General features: G+C 55.0%; 1 protein-coding gene across 2 annotated transcripts; it reads right to left on the bottom strand.

The window, feature by feature from the left end:
• Positions 1-2,838: 2,838 nt before the first annotated feature.
• Positions 2,839-17,969, bottom strand: COPE (COPI coat complex subunit epsilon). Of its 2 annotated transcripts, XM_037142112.2 has the most exons (10): positions 17,802-17,969; positions 12,372-12,434; positions 12,025-12,125; positions 8,975-9,127; positions 7,705-7,758; positions 7,152-7,233; positions 5,864-6,019; positions 4,201-4,269; positions 3,151-3,225; positions 2,839-3,046 (listed from the first exon to the last, which is right to left on the bottom strand). In XM_037142112.2, exons 1-10 carry the CDS (start codon positions 17,925-17,927, stop codon positions 2,999-3,001), a joined length of 927 nt encoding a protein of 308 aa, XP_036998007.2. In that variant the 5' UTR covers positions 17,928-17,969; the 3' UTR covers positions 2,839-2,998. The 2 variants fall into 2 exon arrangements, with proteins under 2 accessions (XP_036998007.2, XP_036998008.1); XM_037142113.2 differs by lacking the exon at positions 5,864-6,019.
• Positions 17,970-18,042: the final 73 nt, after the last annotated feature.

Genomic DNA, 18,042 nt, shown 5'->3' with positions numbered 1-18,042 from the left:
CCCGCGCTCGGCCCCATTTTCCAGTGGGGGGAAACCCAGGCGAGGAGCTCCTGGGACTCTGCTCCCGCAATGCTGTGTCCGCAACAAGGGGCACAGTGGTCACCGGCAGGCAAGTGTCCTCGACTGGGCACTGTTTCCTTACCAGCCCTCCAGTCTGTCCGTCCCATTCCCGGACCTCACTATTCCTTGAGCGCGGGCACACACCGGATAAATCCAGTGGCCTCACTACATTAAGTTTAGTGTAAATAAAGGTCTCTGTTCTCGTTCTGAAAGGACACTGCCCACACAAGAATGAAGCAACACCCGGTGGAAACTGCCATCCATTCAACACCGAGCTGTTAAAGTAGGGACCCGTGTATGGAACTTCTCAAAACTGCTCTTCTGAACCTACCCAGGCGGTAGGGGTTCCATGTGTGAGGTAAGGGTTTCAGGCATTACGGTGCTTCCTAGAAGGGGCCCGAGAGGCTGGGATGTGCCGGAAGGAAGGCCGACTGATGCTCTCCGTGACTCTGGGGGCCTGGCAGGTCTCCCCTGCAGCAGGTTAACAGGCCTGCAGGGAGCCTAAGGGAGTGAGTGCACACTTGGAGGTGCTCAGAAGCTGGATCAAGACCAGGCTTTATTGGGACCACCCCAGGTAATCCTCCGCCACCCACTGACTAGGGTCTATGCCTGAAGCCCTGAACAGTCATCACTGAGGGTGCTGGTCACCTGTTGGGAACACTACCTCGCCTGGCACTGACCACCCCAGCTCCAACCCCAGTGACTCCTGCCCACCTGTGTCCCCCCTTTCCCAAGCATGTTATCACCTAGCCTTTGAGGTGCAGAGTGCCAGGAGTTGGGATAGGTCCCATGCAGCCATCAGCCTGACCTGCCTGCATGGTGCACAGGTGAAAACAGGTAAGAGTCAAGGGGACTTCATTTATTCCCCATCCCCGACCCCATCCAGCCCTGCAGTACATTCTGTAGCCCCCACCCGCAAATGTTCTTGAATCCTGCCACTTCTCTGCACCTGCACTGCCTCAGGTGGTCCTGGGCCACCTCCTGCCTAACATCCTCCTTACCTCACACAGAGGTCAGAGGGAACCTTCTCTGCTCAGTCCCTGTTATTACCCAGAGTAAAAGTTTGACTCCTATGACTCACCGTCTGCCCTCCTCTCCACCTCTTCCCTCTATTACAGCCACACTGGGCTCCTCCCTGTTCCTCCAACACCCAACACTGCAGACACAGTTCTGCCTCAGGGCCTTTGCACTGGCTGTGTCCACCTCCCCCCCTTCCAATGTTGTTCTAGGTACTGGCAGGGCTCCTCTTTCTCTAACTTCAGGCTTTACCCACAAATGTCACCTGCTCACTGTACCCCCCTTAGCACCCTGCCCCCCAACAGTCTTCTCCTTGGCACTTCTCACTAGCTGTCTTCCTGCTATTTTTGAATGTGCATGTGTACAAGGGGTTCATCCTCCCTATTAGATGATTAATGCCACAGACAATCTGGTAGGCAAAGAGGCTTGGAGGTCCTGGGCTAGCTGGATACTCCCCCACAGGTCCAGCCCAGCCTGTGGGGCAGCCCTGGACCTTCCTAACAACCCATCTCTGTCCTCCCACCCAGCACTATCTGGTGTCCATGGTGCTCATCAGTAATGGGAGAGGGCTCCTGCCCACCGGCCCAGCCCAGGCCAGCCTCGAGTTTCATTCTGGCAGGGCACAGACAGGAGGCCGCCAATGGATGGGTGTAGGGCAGGAATGGAAAATAGCTCCTGGTGCGGGCAGTTGGGGACCACGGCTCCCAGCCACCAGGAGACTGGTAAGGGGATGCTGAGGTCCCTGGGTTGGTCCCCCTTTCCTGTCCCACCTGAGAGGGAAGGCCTCCTCTCGCTGCACTGATGCCCCTGCCAGGGGAGTTCTTCTCTGTACCTCTCCCCTGCTGAGCTCTTGGCCAGCTCCACTGATGGGGGTCCCTTGCTCAGTGTCCTGTTCTGGCAACCAGGGACGGGGTTTGGACAGCCACCTCTGAGGCAGGTGACACCAGGTACTGGGAACCCAAGTGTCTTCTTTCCTCCTGGGAAGGACCCAAACCTGGTCAAGGGACAAAGGACAAGAAGCCCTGTCCAGCACGTGCAGTCCACTGTGGGCTCAGAGCCTTTGTATGGTTGGTTCCTGCTGCCTAAGATGCTCATCCCCTAGGACCTGACCTGGCAGCAACTTCTTATGGTTTTCATGGACATAACTTGATGGTGACCTCATCCCAGAAGCCCCCTAACCCACCTCCATCTGTTGTTCTGCTTCTCCTTAGATCTTGCAGGGCGACCACTGTGCGTTTCTCTCTCCCGGCAGGGAGCTCAGTGCTTTGGCCACTGCGGCACTCCAGCACCCTCGGCCCTGACGACAGTGGGTCTCAGACTTGGCTGATGACTGCCTCCCTGCACAGCAGTAGCAAGGAGCAGGGGCCTGGGGAGCAGCAGCCGGGCGGGGGCTGATGTTTACTTCACAAGGACCCATTATACCCCTTCCATGTTCAGCCAAGCTGAGACCTGTGTACTTCCGGACCCTCATCACCTACAGACCAGCCAGGGATCCTGGGTTTGAGAATTCTAATGCCCATCGCGATGACCGTGACCTCTCTGTGTCTGTTTCCCTGGCTGCCAACTGGGCTTGGGGGACATGGCTGTGCTACCCTCAGCTCAGCAGCACAGGGTAGCTGTTTTGAGGGCCAAGGGAGTCCCTGTAGCTGCTGTTCATAGATCCTGGTCTCCAGAACCCTGTGCCCAGGACCCTCCTGTCCCAGCCCTGGTTCCCACACGCCCTCCTCCAAGTGTCTACAGCAAACATGGATCGGGTAGGGATACATGTGGAGGCATTTATTGACAGAAGGGGGCTGGGCTTCTAGCCTCTGCCTCTGGCCAGCCAAAGTTAGGGGGAAAGGATGAAGGCCAGTGCCCAGTGGGGAGGGCAGCACAGGTGGGCCTCACCTTCCCACCGCAGAAACTGCATCTGGGGCCAGCCTCAGGCGCTGGGGGCATACTGTAGTACTAGGCGGTCAAAGTCGTTTTCCTTCAGCATGAAACAAGGAACAAAAAGAGAGAAAGGGGAGCACATGTGAGTCGGGGCCTGAATTCTGGTCCCTCCCTGGCAGGCCTAGGGGGTCTGGGGCTCACCTTGGCCTGGTACTCCTTGATGAAGGGGTGGGACCTGTGGGCATCCTTCAGCTGGGACAGGTAGCGGTTTGTCACCTGTCGGAAAGGTGAGGCTGGCTTAGCTGTACACAGGCTTTGACACACGGGGCAGGGGTGGGTGGGATAAGGACCACCCAGCAGACTCCCTGCCAGGAGCCCTGATCTCCCTACATGCCCTCCATTGCCCCACCTGAATAGGACCTGGCCCAGAACCTGGGCTTGGCACGTGGATGGGCTATGCAACTCAGGGTTTGCTGGAGTGGACAGGGCGGGGCCCTGGGTCCTGGGCGAGAGTGGGAGGCCAGGAAGAGTAGAGGGCAAGTCAAGGGGGATGGGGTTGGAAAGGGAGATGGGTCTGAGGTACCCAGAGGCCTGCAGACTGAAACCTGGGCCCCAGCAGAGCCTTTGCTGCCAGGCTGACCCTGACCCAGCTCTGACCGTATGGGGCTGGGGTACCTGCCTGGCTCTATTTCCCTGAGACTAGGAGTCTAGGCTTGTTTCTTAAGTGGGCGGGTCATCCTATCTGTCCTGCACCACCTTGGCTGAGGCTGCTGGGAGCCCTCCTCCAAGGGCCAGGAAGCAGCTGCCTTGAAGCCCTGGCTGGGCCCCTGGCCAGCTGGGCCAGTCATCTAAATGAGCAGTACTCCAGCATCCGCTTCCCTCCCCACCCTCAGACAAAGTGGGATCACTCTCCTGGGCCCCTCTTCCATCCTGTTGCCTACCCCACACCCTGAGGTGGCACAGGCTGGGGTCCCAGCCCAAGTGCCTTCTATGAGCCTCCGACCACCTGTCCGTAGGACCCATGGGAGCAGCTGACCCAAGGCCCTGGGGGAGCACCCACAACTCCAACTTCCCAGGGCCCACCTGTGGGGAATGGGTTTTTTCCGTGACCCCAGGACAACTGAGGTGCAGACTGTGAGGGCCTGAGCTTCCTCTGGAGCCGAGGCTAAAGCACAAACCTCTACCCGCCCCCAGGATGGCATCATGAGGGCCGGACAACCCCATGCACGTGGCTGGGGGCAGAGGGCCTACCTCAGGAGGCTTGCCCAGGTGCTGGGACAGGACGATGAGGTTCACCAGAGTTTCCGGGTGGCCACTGTCCTGAAAACATGGGGACACCAGCAAGAAGGGTTAGCACCTTTAGGCCCTGAATTTGACCTACTTATTCGCATCTTGGGCAGGATAATATCCCTCCACCACTGTCCTGGGGTGCAACCTCAGATGTGGGACAGGGTCAAGGCTCCAAGACCCTGAGTGCTTCCCACACCAGCCAATCTGCAAGGCGGTGACCTCAGGGATGTCCCTCCTCCCCTCCCACGTGCCCGCACCAGCTGCTTCCCCTCTGAGTTTACCGCCTCCTTAGATCAGACTGGGACAGAATCCCTTTACCTGGCACAATTGGGGGATTGGGGAGGGGCCTATTTATCACAAGAATCTCAAATCTCAAAGTAACACCGGGCCAAAGGCAGCCTCACTGACCAGCCTCAGGGCTGCCACAAGTGGACCCCACCCACCCAGCCTGTTCCCTGGAGGCCTTGGCAGGAAGTTGCTGGGAAATTACCAGAACCTCCAGGAGGGTGACATCACCCCGCCCGCCCACACTGGGCTCTGAGGCACAGGGAACCCTGGGAACCGGCTGTCCACTGCCTTGGCCAGAAACTTAAGCCAGAACCCTTGGTGGCTATGAGGCAGGGACATGGTGGGGAGCCCTGCTGAGGCAACGGAGGCAGAGATGCACCACCCAGGACGAGTGACCTCCACAGGCACGCTCCACCCAGGCTGCCCTTCTTTTCGGAGACCCAGCTTCTCCTGCCAGCACAGGTATCCTGACGGGATAAGGTAGCTCCACCAGTGCAACCTAAGGACACCGGCCCACAGGACCACCACACTGACGCCCTTCTGGCCCGCTCCCACTCGGCAAATGCCTGTGCCATTCAGATAATTCGGCCCCTTGCAAAGAGGAAAATGGAGAAAGGTTCCGACTGCCGTGTCTCACTGTATTAAAAGGTGTTTTCCAAAAATGGAAAAAACTTTGATAACTTTTCCGGTTATAAAAATACAAAGAAGCCCTGGCTGGTGTGGCTCGGTGGATTGAGTGCCTGCCTGGGAACCAAAGGATGGCCTGTTTGATTCCTGGTCAGCATCTATGCCTGTGTTGCAGGCCAGGTTCCCAGCTGGGGGTGCACAAGAGGCAACCACACATTAATGTTTCTCTTTCTCTATCCCTTCCATTCTCTAAAAATTGATAAATAAAATCTTCAGAAAAAAAAATACAGTGAAGGACCTCAGATGTTGGTGGAGAAAACTGTAGCCATTTCAGTGGACGATGTTCTTGGTCTTTTTTTTGTTTGCTCTTCTTTTGACAGGGTCCAGTCACCTCCGGTCTGCAGCCTGCCACCCTCACAGTGAACAGCAGGTGTCTCTTCCGAATACAGACCTGAGTGAGGCACCACACTGAGGCTCTCAGACCAGGCAGCCAAGGTGACAGCAAGGAAAGGCTGGGGCACACATGTCCACTAAGCTCAGGCTGACTCAGGCCCTAGCTGATGAGGTCCTCCCATTTCCAGGAAAAGCTGGAATCAGGATTTTTGTCTGAATAACAATTTTTAGTTGATTCAGCATTAAAATCTCAGTGTGGCTGTGTCACCTGCCGTCCTCCCTGGGAGCCCTAGGGCGTGGGCTGGGCCTGCCCTACCTTGTCCAGTGCCTCCTGCAGCACGCCCTCAGCGGCTTCCCAGCGGCCCTGGGCCATGTGGCAAGCCGCCTGTCCATTAAGCAGAAGCAGGGTGGGCGAGCACTTGTCGGCCAACTCCTGGAAGATGTAGTAGGCATCCTGCAGCTTCTCACCACCCTGTGGGGATAGTTCTAACATCACAGCTTTGTCACCCTGCTGCCAGCCCTACCCCAGCCTGCTCCCTCATAGAGCAGAGCAATTCTAGCACTCTGCAGCGACGATCCTGGCCTGGCCAGCCCACGGCAGGCCCTCCTTAGACACTGCCCCCTGCAGGGACCCCCACACAGGCTGTGCTCTGCTGGCTGGGCCAAAGTGGCAGACAGCCATCTCACTCTGGTCCCCCAAACCCTCAGGTTACAGACTTGAAGCTGAAGCTTCCAAAGGCAGAAGTGGCCCATGGGCATCCGGGCTGTTGTCAAGTGGAAACCACTGGGTCACATGATTCATCAAGGGTGGTCTCTTCTCTGTAGCCCTGACCCTGCCCACCAGGTTCTGAGTCCTGTCCTCCTGCTAAAGATGCAGGGTCACACTTACAAGGGAGCCTGAGACCAAGATGGGCTTGTAAGAACAGGTAAGGCTACCAGAGAGTCACCGGGGGCTTGTCCCACTAAACTGAACACATACTGGAAACCAGCCTGGGTGAGGCCTCAAACTCAAGGGCAGTGTAGACATGAAGATGGTGAGCATATTTTAAAAGGCTCATACAAAACAGCAACTCAGAGAATGGGAGCCAAGTGCCAGAAACCAGAAAAGGGGCTGTTGCCAGGAGATGGGGGATGAGGTGCCCAGGCATGTGGGGGAAGGCGCCAGGGGGACATTGGCCCAGAGCTAGGAGCACAGAGAGCAAGCTGAGCAGTATCCAGGCACAGGGTCAGGCCCTGGAGGAGGGGGCATAACCCTGGGACACATGTGGCCAGAGGCACCCCAAGTCTGGCTGGAGCCCCTAGCCAGACTTGTTCACTCTGACTCTGGCCAAGCCACTCCACTGCAAGAAGCCTGGAATGGGGTTAAGGCTGGGTGAAGTGAGAAACATGCCAGAGATGGCCTGGGCTGGGGGACTCCTCTGAGGGGGGTGGGCCCCTGGCCCCAAACAGGCAGCAGTCCAGTGTATCCATGGAATCCTACACCCGTACCCCTGCAATGGGGGCCTGGATCTAGTTAGCAGCAGCTCTAACTAGATTCAGGAGGCCACCTCTTGGCACTCTGATGTTCCTGCAAAGTCCGGCCCCCAGAAGGGCCAAGGGCTCACCACAGCTAGGTTGACCCAAGCAGTGGCCAGCTGGGTGAGGGTGGCGTCCTCATCTTGGTCCTGCATTTTCTTTAGCTCCTTCCTAGGGGTGGAGGAGAGGGATGGGAGAGAGTCAAGCAGCTTGGCTTCTGTCCCCTTCCTCACCCTGCTACCTGCTCACAGGGCACACACTTATACTGGCTTACGGGCTCTGGCTCAGCCACCCCCAACCTTTGGCTCACACATGACTGCACCACCACACTGGTAAAGCCCACCCCAACCCTGCCCACTACTTGCGTCACAGAGGGAAACTGAGTAACAGACAGTGCCACCCCCATCCCTGTAGGGAAAGGCGGATAAGGATGGTGTGTCACCCAATGGACTGGAATAAAATAACTAGAGAAACGATCATGCCACCATGTTTTGGGTCGGTCCTCATGCTGAATGCCCCCTGAGGGCAGAGGCCTGGTTTCTGAAGAGCATGGGATCCTGACCTGGCCTTGTCACTATGCAGACGACCCTGATGCACAGACCCCAGCCCTGAAGCCCTAGGTGGGGACAGAGTGGGACCTACCGGGCAAGGTCCAGGCGGTCCAGCTTCAGCAGGATCTGCACTGTCATGGCCATGCTGTGGGACAGGGCAGATAGTCAGTGGGTGCCTTCCCACTCTACTCCCATCAAAGCTCATTTCATGTGGGCACCACCTTCCAGATCATTCCTATGAGTGCTTGGGCCACCAGCCCTGCCTTGAAGAGGGGGACACTGAGGCTGACCACCAGCTTGGCAGAGCTGATTTCAAACCTGGGCATGGCTCAGTGGGCCCTGCCCCTCTCCACCACCCAGGGCCCTGGCTCTCATATCTCACCAGTGACCACCCTTGGGCTGGGAGCTCCCGCAGGGTCCCTGGGGTGCAGGGTGCAGGCTCCAGGCCCACGGGTACCATGCCCAGGCTGAGAACCATATCTCTGCCCCACCACAGCCACTTCCCAAATTCAGTCACAGAAGCAGTGCTGCGTGGGGCATGTGATCACCCCTTCAATTCCCACACCCACTGCCTCCGTTTCAGCCCTTGAGAGCTGTCACTGCTTACTACTTATGTAGCTGCTCGCATCCCAGTTTTCCTGCTAGAACGTGACCCAGGGCAGCCCTGGTAGGAGCCTCAGAAACACGGACTCCACTGCCTTGCTGGCCCTGCACCACACCCATTTCTAAGCTGCTGCAAACCCCTTTCCAGATTGAGGTGGGATGTGAACAGATACATAACAAATGTGCGGTGACAACTAACCAAGGGCAGGCGGGTACTGAGAGCTCACAGGAGAGGGCAGTTGCAACCTCTGGGGCCAGAGCTCTGGACACAGCGTCTGGATACAGTGCAGGCTCAGAGTGGCCTCTTAGGGTGCGTGGTGGAGCTGACTACATGCTGAGCTGGGTTCCAGAGCCCCCGCCCTGGAGTGCCCTAAACAAGGGTCAGCCTCAGGGAAGGGCCTCCAGGCAGAAAGAACGCAGGGAGCTCTTGGAACAGCCAGGGCCAGAACACAAGGGTATGTGTGCAGAGAGAAAGGTATTTTCTGCTCTGCCCTCAAAACAGGGTTTTTAGCCCTGGGCACCGTGTCCTTAAAACAGTGGCCCAGCTGTGCAGAAAGGAGTGTCTACTGGACCAAGAACGGGAGCTGCAGCCTGAAAGGAGGCCTGAACTGTGCAGACCTCTCAAAGCAGCCTCCACCTCACCATTCCCATGACAACAGACAAAGAGGCCCCGAGCAGCCCAGCAACTGGAAGGGCTACTCACCCCTTCAGGCCGTCCCCCCTCCAGGCCATTGCCCCAGAACAGGGTATGCACTCACCACTCCAGGCTGTCCCCCTGGTGCAGTGCACGCAGGGCAGCATCTGGGTTCTGGTCGTGGAAGTAGATGGAGGCAGCCATCAGCAGAAAGGTGGTATTGGTCACATCCACACTCCTGCTCATCTCTCGGTCTAGCTCAGCAATAATTGTGTCCCTGTTAAGACACGACACTTAGGGCCAACAGCAGGAAGTGGTGCTCTCTCTGTGGGAGAAGACACACCCAAAGAGGGTGAAGTAGGTCCTCAAGGATGTCTACTAGTGAGGGAGCAGAACAGGACCAGCTCTCTGTTTAGCACCACTGCATGCCAGCCTCGCCACCTTCCCACGAGGCACTTCTCACCTCACACAGACAGGGAAACCAAGGCTGGGCACTCCAGGCCTCATGGGGAGATTCAGTGCAGAAGAGGCCATGCCCACCAAGCAGCACGATGGCCCAGACCCAGGATCCCCTGGACCTCAGAGCTAGAAGGTTGCTGTGTCCACTCTGCCCAGGCTGAGTGACAGGCTGGCCTGTGCGGGGAAATGAGGCCGCATAGATGAATTGTACAATAGTGGTGTCATTATATTCCCGAAGAGGCCTGTGTCCTGGCCCAGCTTGTCAGGTGGGCTAGGGGATGGCCACCCAGCTGGAACCAAGGTTGGGACAAGGATCAGTCAGACATCCTGCAGCCTCAGGTACCCTGAGCCATGGTCTGCTTAACTGGAAAATGGAGCTGAGTCCCCATGTTTTAAAGGCCTGCTGAACAGATAACAAGAGAAGTAAGGTGCGGGTCCAGCTTGCATTGCCACTGCTATTCAGGGTCCAGTCTCTACAAATGCGTATCTACCATACAGGTCCTAGGGTGCTACTGGACAAGTGCCTGTGTTTGAGGGCCCCTAAAACACAAGGACATGTCTGTCGCTATCTCCACACTCACTAAGGAAGTGCCTGAAGGACAAATAACTTCACACTGGAGCTTGTCTCCTGCTCTGCACAGTGGGCTTGTGTACAGGGGTCACTTGGGGTTGGTGTGAGGAGCCTGAGCCACCTCCTGAAGTTTCCTGCCTGGTCCCTGGCACACAGGGTATGGACATGCTGCCTGCTGCTGTCATTGCGACATTAGTATTGTATACTGTTCCCGTCATGCACTGTAGTATCCTCATGGCCTCTGGTACTTTCTCCATTGCCTGCTTGCTGGCCATCTGCAAGGGCAGCAGTTTGTGCTGCTGGGACGAATGTACCACACGCCACTTTGCTTTCCTGAGCACTCACCCCGTGCCGCCTGTGGGCTCTTTTCTGTAACGATCGCAGCAGCCACCACTCTTGGGGGGTCCCTGGGGTTACCTCCCCTTCCACATGAGAACTGGGCTTGTCACCCTGGCTAGTGAAGTACAGAGCAGGAGAAACAATGGCCTTGGGAGGCCCCTTATCTTGGTATGCTGGGGCTGCCGACACAAAGCACCGTGAAGTGGAGAATCAAACAGGAGTTTATTCTCTCACAGGTCTGGAGACCAGAAATCTGAGATCAAGGTGTGGGCAGGACCTGCTCCTTCCAGAGGCTCTAACAGAGTCTGTCTCAGGCCTCTCTCCTGGTGCCAGGGGCTACAGCAGCCCTTGGTGTGTGTTCGCTTCACCCTAATCTCTGCTGCCACCTTCTCCTATCTCCTATTTTTTTTTTAAAGAAGTTTGATTTTTTTAATTAAGATTTTATTTACTTATCTTTAGAGGGGAAGGGAAGGAAAGAGGGAGAAAAATATCAATGTATGGCTGCCTCCTGTGTGCCCCCCGCTGGGAACTGGCCTGCAACCCAGGCATGTGCCCTGACTGGGAATCGAACTGCGATCGTTTGGTTCGCAAGCCCGCGCTCAATTCACTGAGCTACACCAGCCAGGGCTCCTATCTCCTATTTTGTCTCTTACAAGAACACCAGTCACTGGACTTTGGGCCCATCTTACACCCAGGATGATCTCAAGATCCCTAACTACTCACGTCTGCAAATGCCCCATTTCCAGAGAGGTCACATTAAGTTTCTGGGAGCCAGGACATGGACATGTCTTCTGGGGCATATATTCAGCTGCCACTGGTCATAAGCAAAGCCCCTGAGCCTTGGGCTTCATGGGTGAAGGAGCCCAACAACAGGAGATGGTGACAGGGTGTTGCTGAAGCAGAGGTTGGGGCAGGGGGGTCACAACAGAGACTCTCACCTACAGCTGCAGTAGCCCATGAAGGAAGGGGTCTCACCAAGGTTGGGACCACACCCTGGTCCAGGAAGCTCCAGAGGACAGAGACTGGGGAAGGCCCCTCTGTGAGGCATTAGATGCTGTGAGTGGCAGGGCAGGGTGGGGGTGGATTCCTGGGGCTGCTGGTCCCAATGCGGAGCACAACAGCTCCCTGTTGTGGGCCTAGGAGTCCACCAGTTGTGGGAATGCTCCCTGCACAGGTAAAGTGGAGTCACCCGACTCTGAACCACAGCCAGGAGGTGTGAGCTCACATGCCCCTGGGTGAGCATCCAACAGTATAAAATAGCCCAAGAAAAAGTAAAGCAGGAATCACCTGAGGCCAACATGCTGAGTGGCCAAGCACAGGCAGGTCTAGTTCTGTGGAGCTCCATCCTGGCCCGAGTGTGGGCATGTGAGGCCCACCCTGGGCCACAGGAGGGCACGAGACTTATAGGTCCTCACCGCCCCTCCCCAACCTCTCCTGGCCACTGCCCTCAGAAGTCTGACAATTGCTGCTCTGCATTCTGGGGCTAGGGAGGACCCACAACTTAGGGTGAGGTTTGGTGTAACTCCACCTGTACTCCACCTGGCCCCTCCTGGAAAGACAAGCAGCAGGTACAAGGGAGATACAGCCACTTCCCCTGTCATGCTAAGGTCTCCTCTGCAATGCCCAGGGCTGTACATTCCAAGGGAGCCCCTTGGAATTCCTGAGGGCATCTAAACACATGTCCTATCTCTGATCCCCCTGACACCTTTGAAGCACAATCCATCACTGCTCCCCACTGTGCAAGTGAAGGAAACCAAAGCACAAGGAAGTAAGGGGGCAAGGAGGAGGGACTCCCAAATCCTCACCTCTGGCTGTCATTGGCCAGGTACTCCGCAAACATGCGCACAGCCTGGAGCTCAGGGGCCGAGGAAGGCTTGATCTCGTCTAGGACCACGCCGTACTTCCTCTGTGGTGAGACAAGCATGCTGTCAGCTCCACCTGTCCTTGCCTGCCATAAGGTTTTTATGTCCTGAGTCCCTGGAGCACAGAGGGCTTCTTGGGGCTCCACCATCACTCGGTGAAGCCCCAACACCTGGAGCCCGCACCCACCACCCCCAGGTACCTCTCATCCTTCCAGATGCCCACTCGGACTCAGCATGTTGTTCCTTATTCTCACATCTCAGGGACATTGGTGGTCACAGCCCATGCTCACCTGTGCGAGGTATGCTCTGTACAGGAAGACATCCCTTTCCACATCTCTCTCCGGACTCGACAGCTGTGGAAGCAGATGTGGGTTAGGATGCCGAGGGCCATGTGCTGGACAGGGCCTCCAAATCCAGGAGCAAACAGCTCCCCAGGGGGACTCCAGGCCCTGGCTCTCAGTTTCCTTTAATCTTGGGCAGCAGGAGTGACCTCCACTGAGGGCACATAGCATGGTGGGCACCTGATCTCGTCCCATCCCGACATCACCTGGGAAGGGGGCTCAATTGTCAGCCATTCATCCAGGTGAGGAACTGGCCACTGAAAGTGTTACAACTGCTCCCGCCAAAGGACAAGAGAACATATGATGCTGGAGCACAGATACTTCCGTGTAGCCTGCTCCTGTCCAGCTTTTGTTTCAAAATACTCTAAACAAGGCACGCAGAAGAGATGAAGGTTTGCCTCACTCAGAGGACCCTTCTGGGAGGCCTTAGCTTTGCTATCCCAGCACAGTGACGTCTGTGTCTAGCCTGGGCCAGGTGACACCTCGGGACCTCCCTGTACTTGGGTACAAGGTCCACAGGCTGCACCCCCTCCGCCCAGCCATTGCCCAGAGCTGAGAAGCAGAAGTCACCTCACGTGTCACTCATTGTGGGGCTATGAGGAAGGTCCCAGGAGGATGCACGTAGATGAGGGAGCCTCCCATGGAAAAAAAGTTTTTGGACCCCAGGGTGCTGGCCAACTTCCTAGAGGCCCTTTGGTGCCTGGGACAGGGGTGGGGAGCACAAGCACCTCAGCCCAGAGGGTGTGCAGCACTGGGACACACCCTGGGGGGCTGGGAGGGAAAGTGAGGCAGAAAGGGGGCCCAGCCGCCTTGAGGTGGCCTCTACTACAGCCTCACAGAGACACCTGCACAGCTGTCAAAGCACAGAGACGAAGGGTCTGGAGTTCCACAGGTCGGGGTACGCCAGGACTGCCCTCCCCCAGGTGAGAACCAGATTCCTTGTCACCACACCTTCTCCCCAGCCTGAGGGGTGGGGGTGAGGAGGGTGAGTACAGTGTGTCCTCCTCCCAGGCCAAGAGAGAGTACAAACAAGAAGCTGGCTCCTGGCCCCAGTCCGACTCAGCCCACCTTCACTGCAGAGTTGCAGTGGGTATCTCTGGCCTTGGTGACCAGGTTGGGGATCTGGCCATGATTTAGAACACATCTGCTAAATAAATGACTTTCAAATGACATTCAGAGGTAGACGGTGGTGAGGACAGCCCATCTGGGTGGCCCCACACCACCCTCAGTAAAATAACAGACATACTGGCTCTTGGTGTCTTCAAAGCAAGGACACAGTGGGGGACCCTGAAGAGGACCTTGGGTCCCACAGGTGACTCTGAGCCTCAGCTTCCCCATCTGTAAAATGGGCACCACTACCACCGACCCTATAGGACTGCCCAGGTCTCACCTAGAAGCTGTATGTGAATGCTCAGGACCCTTTCGATCAGCCAAAGAAAGAAGAGCTTCTGGGAGGTGTAAGAACAAGGACAGATGTACAGACAGATGCATGCCACCAGGTGAGCTCTCGTGTCCCCAGTACCGATAGTTCATCTGGATCACCTGGGAACTCAGAAACCAGCAAAGCCAGGAGCCTATGCCTACCAGCGCTGCCTGACACCAGTGCGGACCTACTGGCCCCCAGGCAGCGCACAGGTGCAGGCAAGCCTGAGAGCAAGAGGTACTGTGTAGAGAGGCTAGTGATGGGGTGGGGTGCGGGGTCTGCATCCCTGCTCTTTACTGTTTTTGTAGCCATCAGAGTCTCCTGACCACACAAGATGGTCAGCTCCTCTGAGGCTTTCTTCTGTTTCATCCCCAATACCTGGGTGGTGCCTGCCATCTTGTGGGCACTAAAGAAATATCTGACAAACAGGGACACGATGGTGACATAGTGTTGAGATACATCAGCCTTCCTCCTGGGCCATCTCAGGTCGTGTCTGCCCAAGGTTGCTGGGGCCACTGCACCAAACCACAAAGAGGGGGCTTAAAACAATGGAAGCTTATTTCTCACAGTTCTGGAGGCCAGAAGTCCAAGATCAAGGTGGTGGCAGGGCCACACTCCCTCGAAAAGTTCTAGTTGAGAATCCTTTGCCTTGTCCAGCTTCTGGTGGCTCCAGGCATTCCTTGTTTTATGGCTGTATCACTCCAACCTCTGTCTCCATCTTCCCTGTCTGACTTGAACCTCTCTCTGCCTTTCTCTTAGAAAGACACCAGTCATTCGATTTAGGGCCTTCCTAAATCCTGGCTGATCTCATCTAGAGATCCTTCACTGACTTACAACTGGCCCTGGCCATTTAGCTCAGTTAGTGTCATCAGTTAGGGTGATATACCAAGGTTGTGGGTTCAATCCCTGGTCAGGGCACATAGAAGAATCAATCAATGAATGTGTAAGTTAGTGGAACAATAAATTGATGTTTCTCTCTCTCCCCCATCCTCTCTAAAATAAAAAAAAATTTCTTTTTAATTACATCACAAAGACCCTTTTCCCAAATAAGCCACATTGTCAGGTTCCAAGTGGACATATCTTTTTTTAAAAGATTTTATTCATTTCTATTTTTAGAGAGAGGGGAAGGGAGGGAGAAAGAGAGGGAGAAAAACACCAATGTTTGTTTGCCTCTTGCATGCCCCATACCGGGGACCTTGCCTGCAACCCAGCCATGTGCCCTGACTGGGAATCAAAACAGTGTCCATTTGGTTTGCAGGCTGGTGCTCAATCCACTGAGCCACACCAGACAAGGCGACATATCTTTTCTGAGATAACATTCAGTGCAGTACAGGCTGCCTAAGAGGCTTTAGGTGCTCCACGGACCAGAATTAAATGACATGAATTGGCTCAGCGGGGACAGTGCTTCCACTCTCTGGATGCCTCAGGGATAATGTCTTGGCATATCCATGGCTCAGAAGCGGAGGTGTGTGTGCCTCTAGCCAGAGTGACCACTGGTATGATTTCCTTTGTTTTCAGTCACTCCCTGCATATAGCAGGTCACACCAGTTCTTTCACCAGCCATGTAAAATCTGCGTAGCACGCTGTAAGAAGACTCACAGAACACACTGCTATGGTGTAGGCAGCACAGACACATGGCAGAAGCCAAAAGGTGAACATGAGTGCAATGCTGAATCTCACAATGACCCTATTGAGGTAGGTGTCATTGTTCCCATTTGACAGGAGGGGAAATTGAGGCTCAGAGAAGTACAGCAACTCAGCCCTGGTTGCAGAGACAACATAGGAGAGCTGGCACTGAGCCCAGGTCTACCTCAATCCTCTTCCAGTCTATACTACCCCAACAAGGAGGCACAGACAATTCTGCTGGTGGACCGAATAAGGCTTGCCAGAGATGTCCATGCCAGTCCCTGGGACCTGTTAACAGTTTACATCACATCATATGAGAGATTCTGCAGATGTGATTAAGGTTATGGACCCTAAAATGAGGAGAGTGTGCTGACTGTCTGGGAGGGCCCAGTCTAATCACAGAAGACTTAAAGTGGAGACTAGGCAGAAGGAATGCAGCAGAAGGGGAAATTCCAGAGACTTCAACTGTGAGAATCCTATGGCTGGTTCTAAGATGGGGGAGTGGGAGCGCACATTCAAGGTTGAGGACTGGAGACAAGCCTCTAGGAGCTAAGAGTGTTCCCAGGCAGAGGGCCAACAATCTGAATGAGTTTGGGAGCAGATTCTTCCCTAGAACCTCCAGAAAAGACACAGCCTGGCTGACACCTTGAAATAAGCATGGTGAGAGCTATATTGGACTTCTGACCTACAGGAAGCCTAAGAGATTAATAAATTAATGTTGTCTTATGCTGTTTGTTGTAACTTGTCAAGGCAGTCGTATAAAATAAACACGGTTGTGTAAATGTTATCTCGACAAATCTTAACAATTTTCTGAAGTCTGTTTGAGGTTTTACCTCCATTACACAGACGCTCAGAAACACCACGTTCACTGCTGAAGATAAGAACCATGGAAAGTAAGCCTTCTTTACTTCAGAGTCCAAATTCCTCCCAATCATCTGGCTGCCTCTGTGAAGATGTCTGCCACTCCCTCCTTTGGTGTCCTGATGGCACTCTACACCTTTGGAATAAAATCCAAACCCCTGCTGTGGCCCCGAGGCCCTGCCCCTCACCCTGCCCACCTCATTTTCCTTCTCCTCCTTGATACCTCCCCCACTTCTGCTACACCAGCCTCTTACGCCTTGACTACTCTGAGCTCACATCTGCCTTAGTGCCTTTGCAGCAACTTACCGGGTCAGATGTTTCTTGAGGTTCAGTCTCAGGTTCAAATGACAGTCAGAGAAGTAAGGTCTGATTGGATCACCCCCTTGTAAAGCCACTCCTCCCCCAATTTCAGACTAAACACTTTCTATTTCCCCTTGCCCATACATAGTGCTCAAGTTGTAACTACTGTTCACTTGCTTCTTTGTATATTGTCTCTGTAACACTAGACTGTCATACACCCTGCTCTTAAAAATTCTCCAGTGGGCCCTGGCTGGTGTAGCTCAGTGGGTTGAGCTCGAGCCTGTGAATCAAACAACTGCGGTTCAATTCTTACTCAGGGCACATGCCTGGGTTGCAGGCCAGGTCCCAGCAGGGGATGCAGGAGAGGCAACCACACATTGGTATTTCTCTCCCTCTCTTCTTCCCTTCCCCTCTAAAGATAAATAAATGAAACCTTAAAAAAAAAATTCTCCAATTGTTAACTCAAAGAGACAGAACACCTGTCCAAAGGTCCTGCTAACCGCCCCTGTTGCCCCCTCTCCTGTCATCAGGTCCTCACTGGCTGGGCCCTCCCTGCCTGAAGATTTATTTTCTAGCTCTCAAACTGCCAAGCTCCTTCCCACCACTCTCCATCACACCACATCCTCACGTGTTTATTTACTCGTTTATTTATTCATTTACTCTGTCTCCCTTGCGAGGCTGAGATGCGCAAAAGACAGTTGAGAGTTTTGTCTATGTTGTCACTGTTTTAAGCCCAGCACGAACACACTGCCTGACCTAATAACCGGGCTACTGGGGCAGGTAATGTCGCGGAATTAATTTCTTGAACGTTAGTATTCTCATCTGTAAAGTGAGGACAAAAAGTTCCTACTTCACAAGTACTGAGGGTGTGGCGGCCAGTATGGAGCCCAACAAAGGAGAATTAATACCGTTCTTATTACTACAGAGGCATAAACGCCCCCCATATTGAAATGCCTTCCAGGCTGCGGAGCGAGCGCTCTGGGAAGTAAAAACTGCCACTGCTTTGGGTTTTGTCTTGGGACGAGGATTAACTCCTCACTGCCTCTGAAAACAAGCGTGGGGAGTAGAAACGCCACTTGGGAAAAAAATTAAAAAGACAGCGCGACCTGCGGCCACCACGAAGCGGCCTCCGCCTCTGTTCCCAACGTCCCCACCCAGAACGGCCGCACCTTCACCCGTTGCGCCTCGTTGATACACTGTTGGTAGCTGCCGATGTAGAAGGAGTTCTTCACATCGAACAGCTCGTCCACCTCCCCAGAACCGCCGGAGGACGGACCGGGAGCCGGGGGCGCCATTTCGTTTTGGTCCTAGCCACTCCTCTTCCTGAGGGACACGTCGGCCGGAAACAGGGTGACTCCGCGGGCACGCCGGGCAACGTAGTTTGCTTGTTCAGGCTCGAAGATGAGCCAA

Source organism: Artibeus jamaicensis, unplaced genomic scaffold (genome assembly GCF_021234435.1).
Source record: "Artibeus jamaicensis isolate MK-2021 breed Jamaican fruit bat unplaced genomic scaffold, CSHL_Jam_final contig_477, whole genome shotgun sequence".
Classification (NCBI taxonomy): domain Eukaryota; kingdom Metazoa; phylum Chordata; class Mammalia; order Chiroptera; family Phyllostomidae; genus Artibeus; species Artibeus jamaicensis.
The sequence above is the reverse complement of the archived record's forward strand: the minus strand, read 5'-3'. Positions and strand labels throughout refer to the sequence as shown.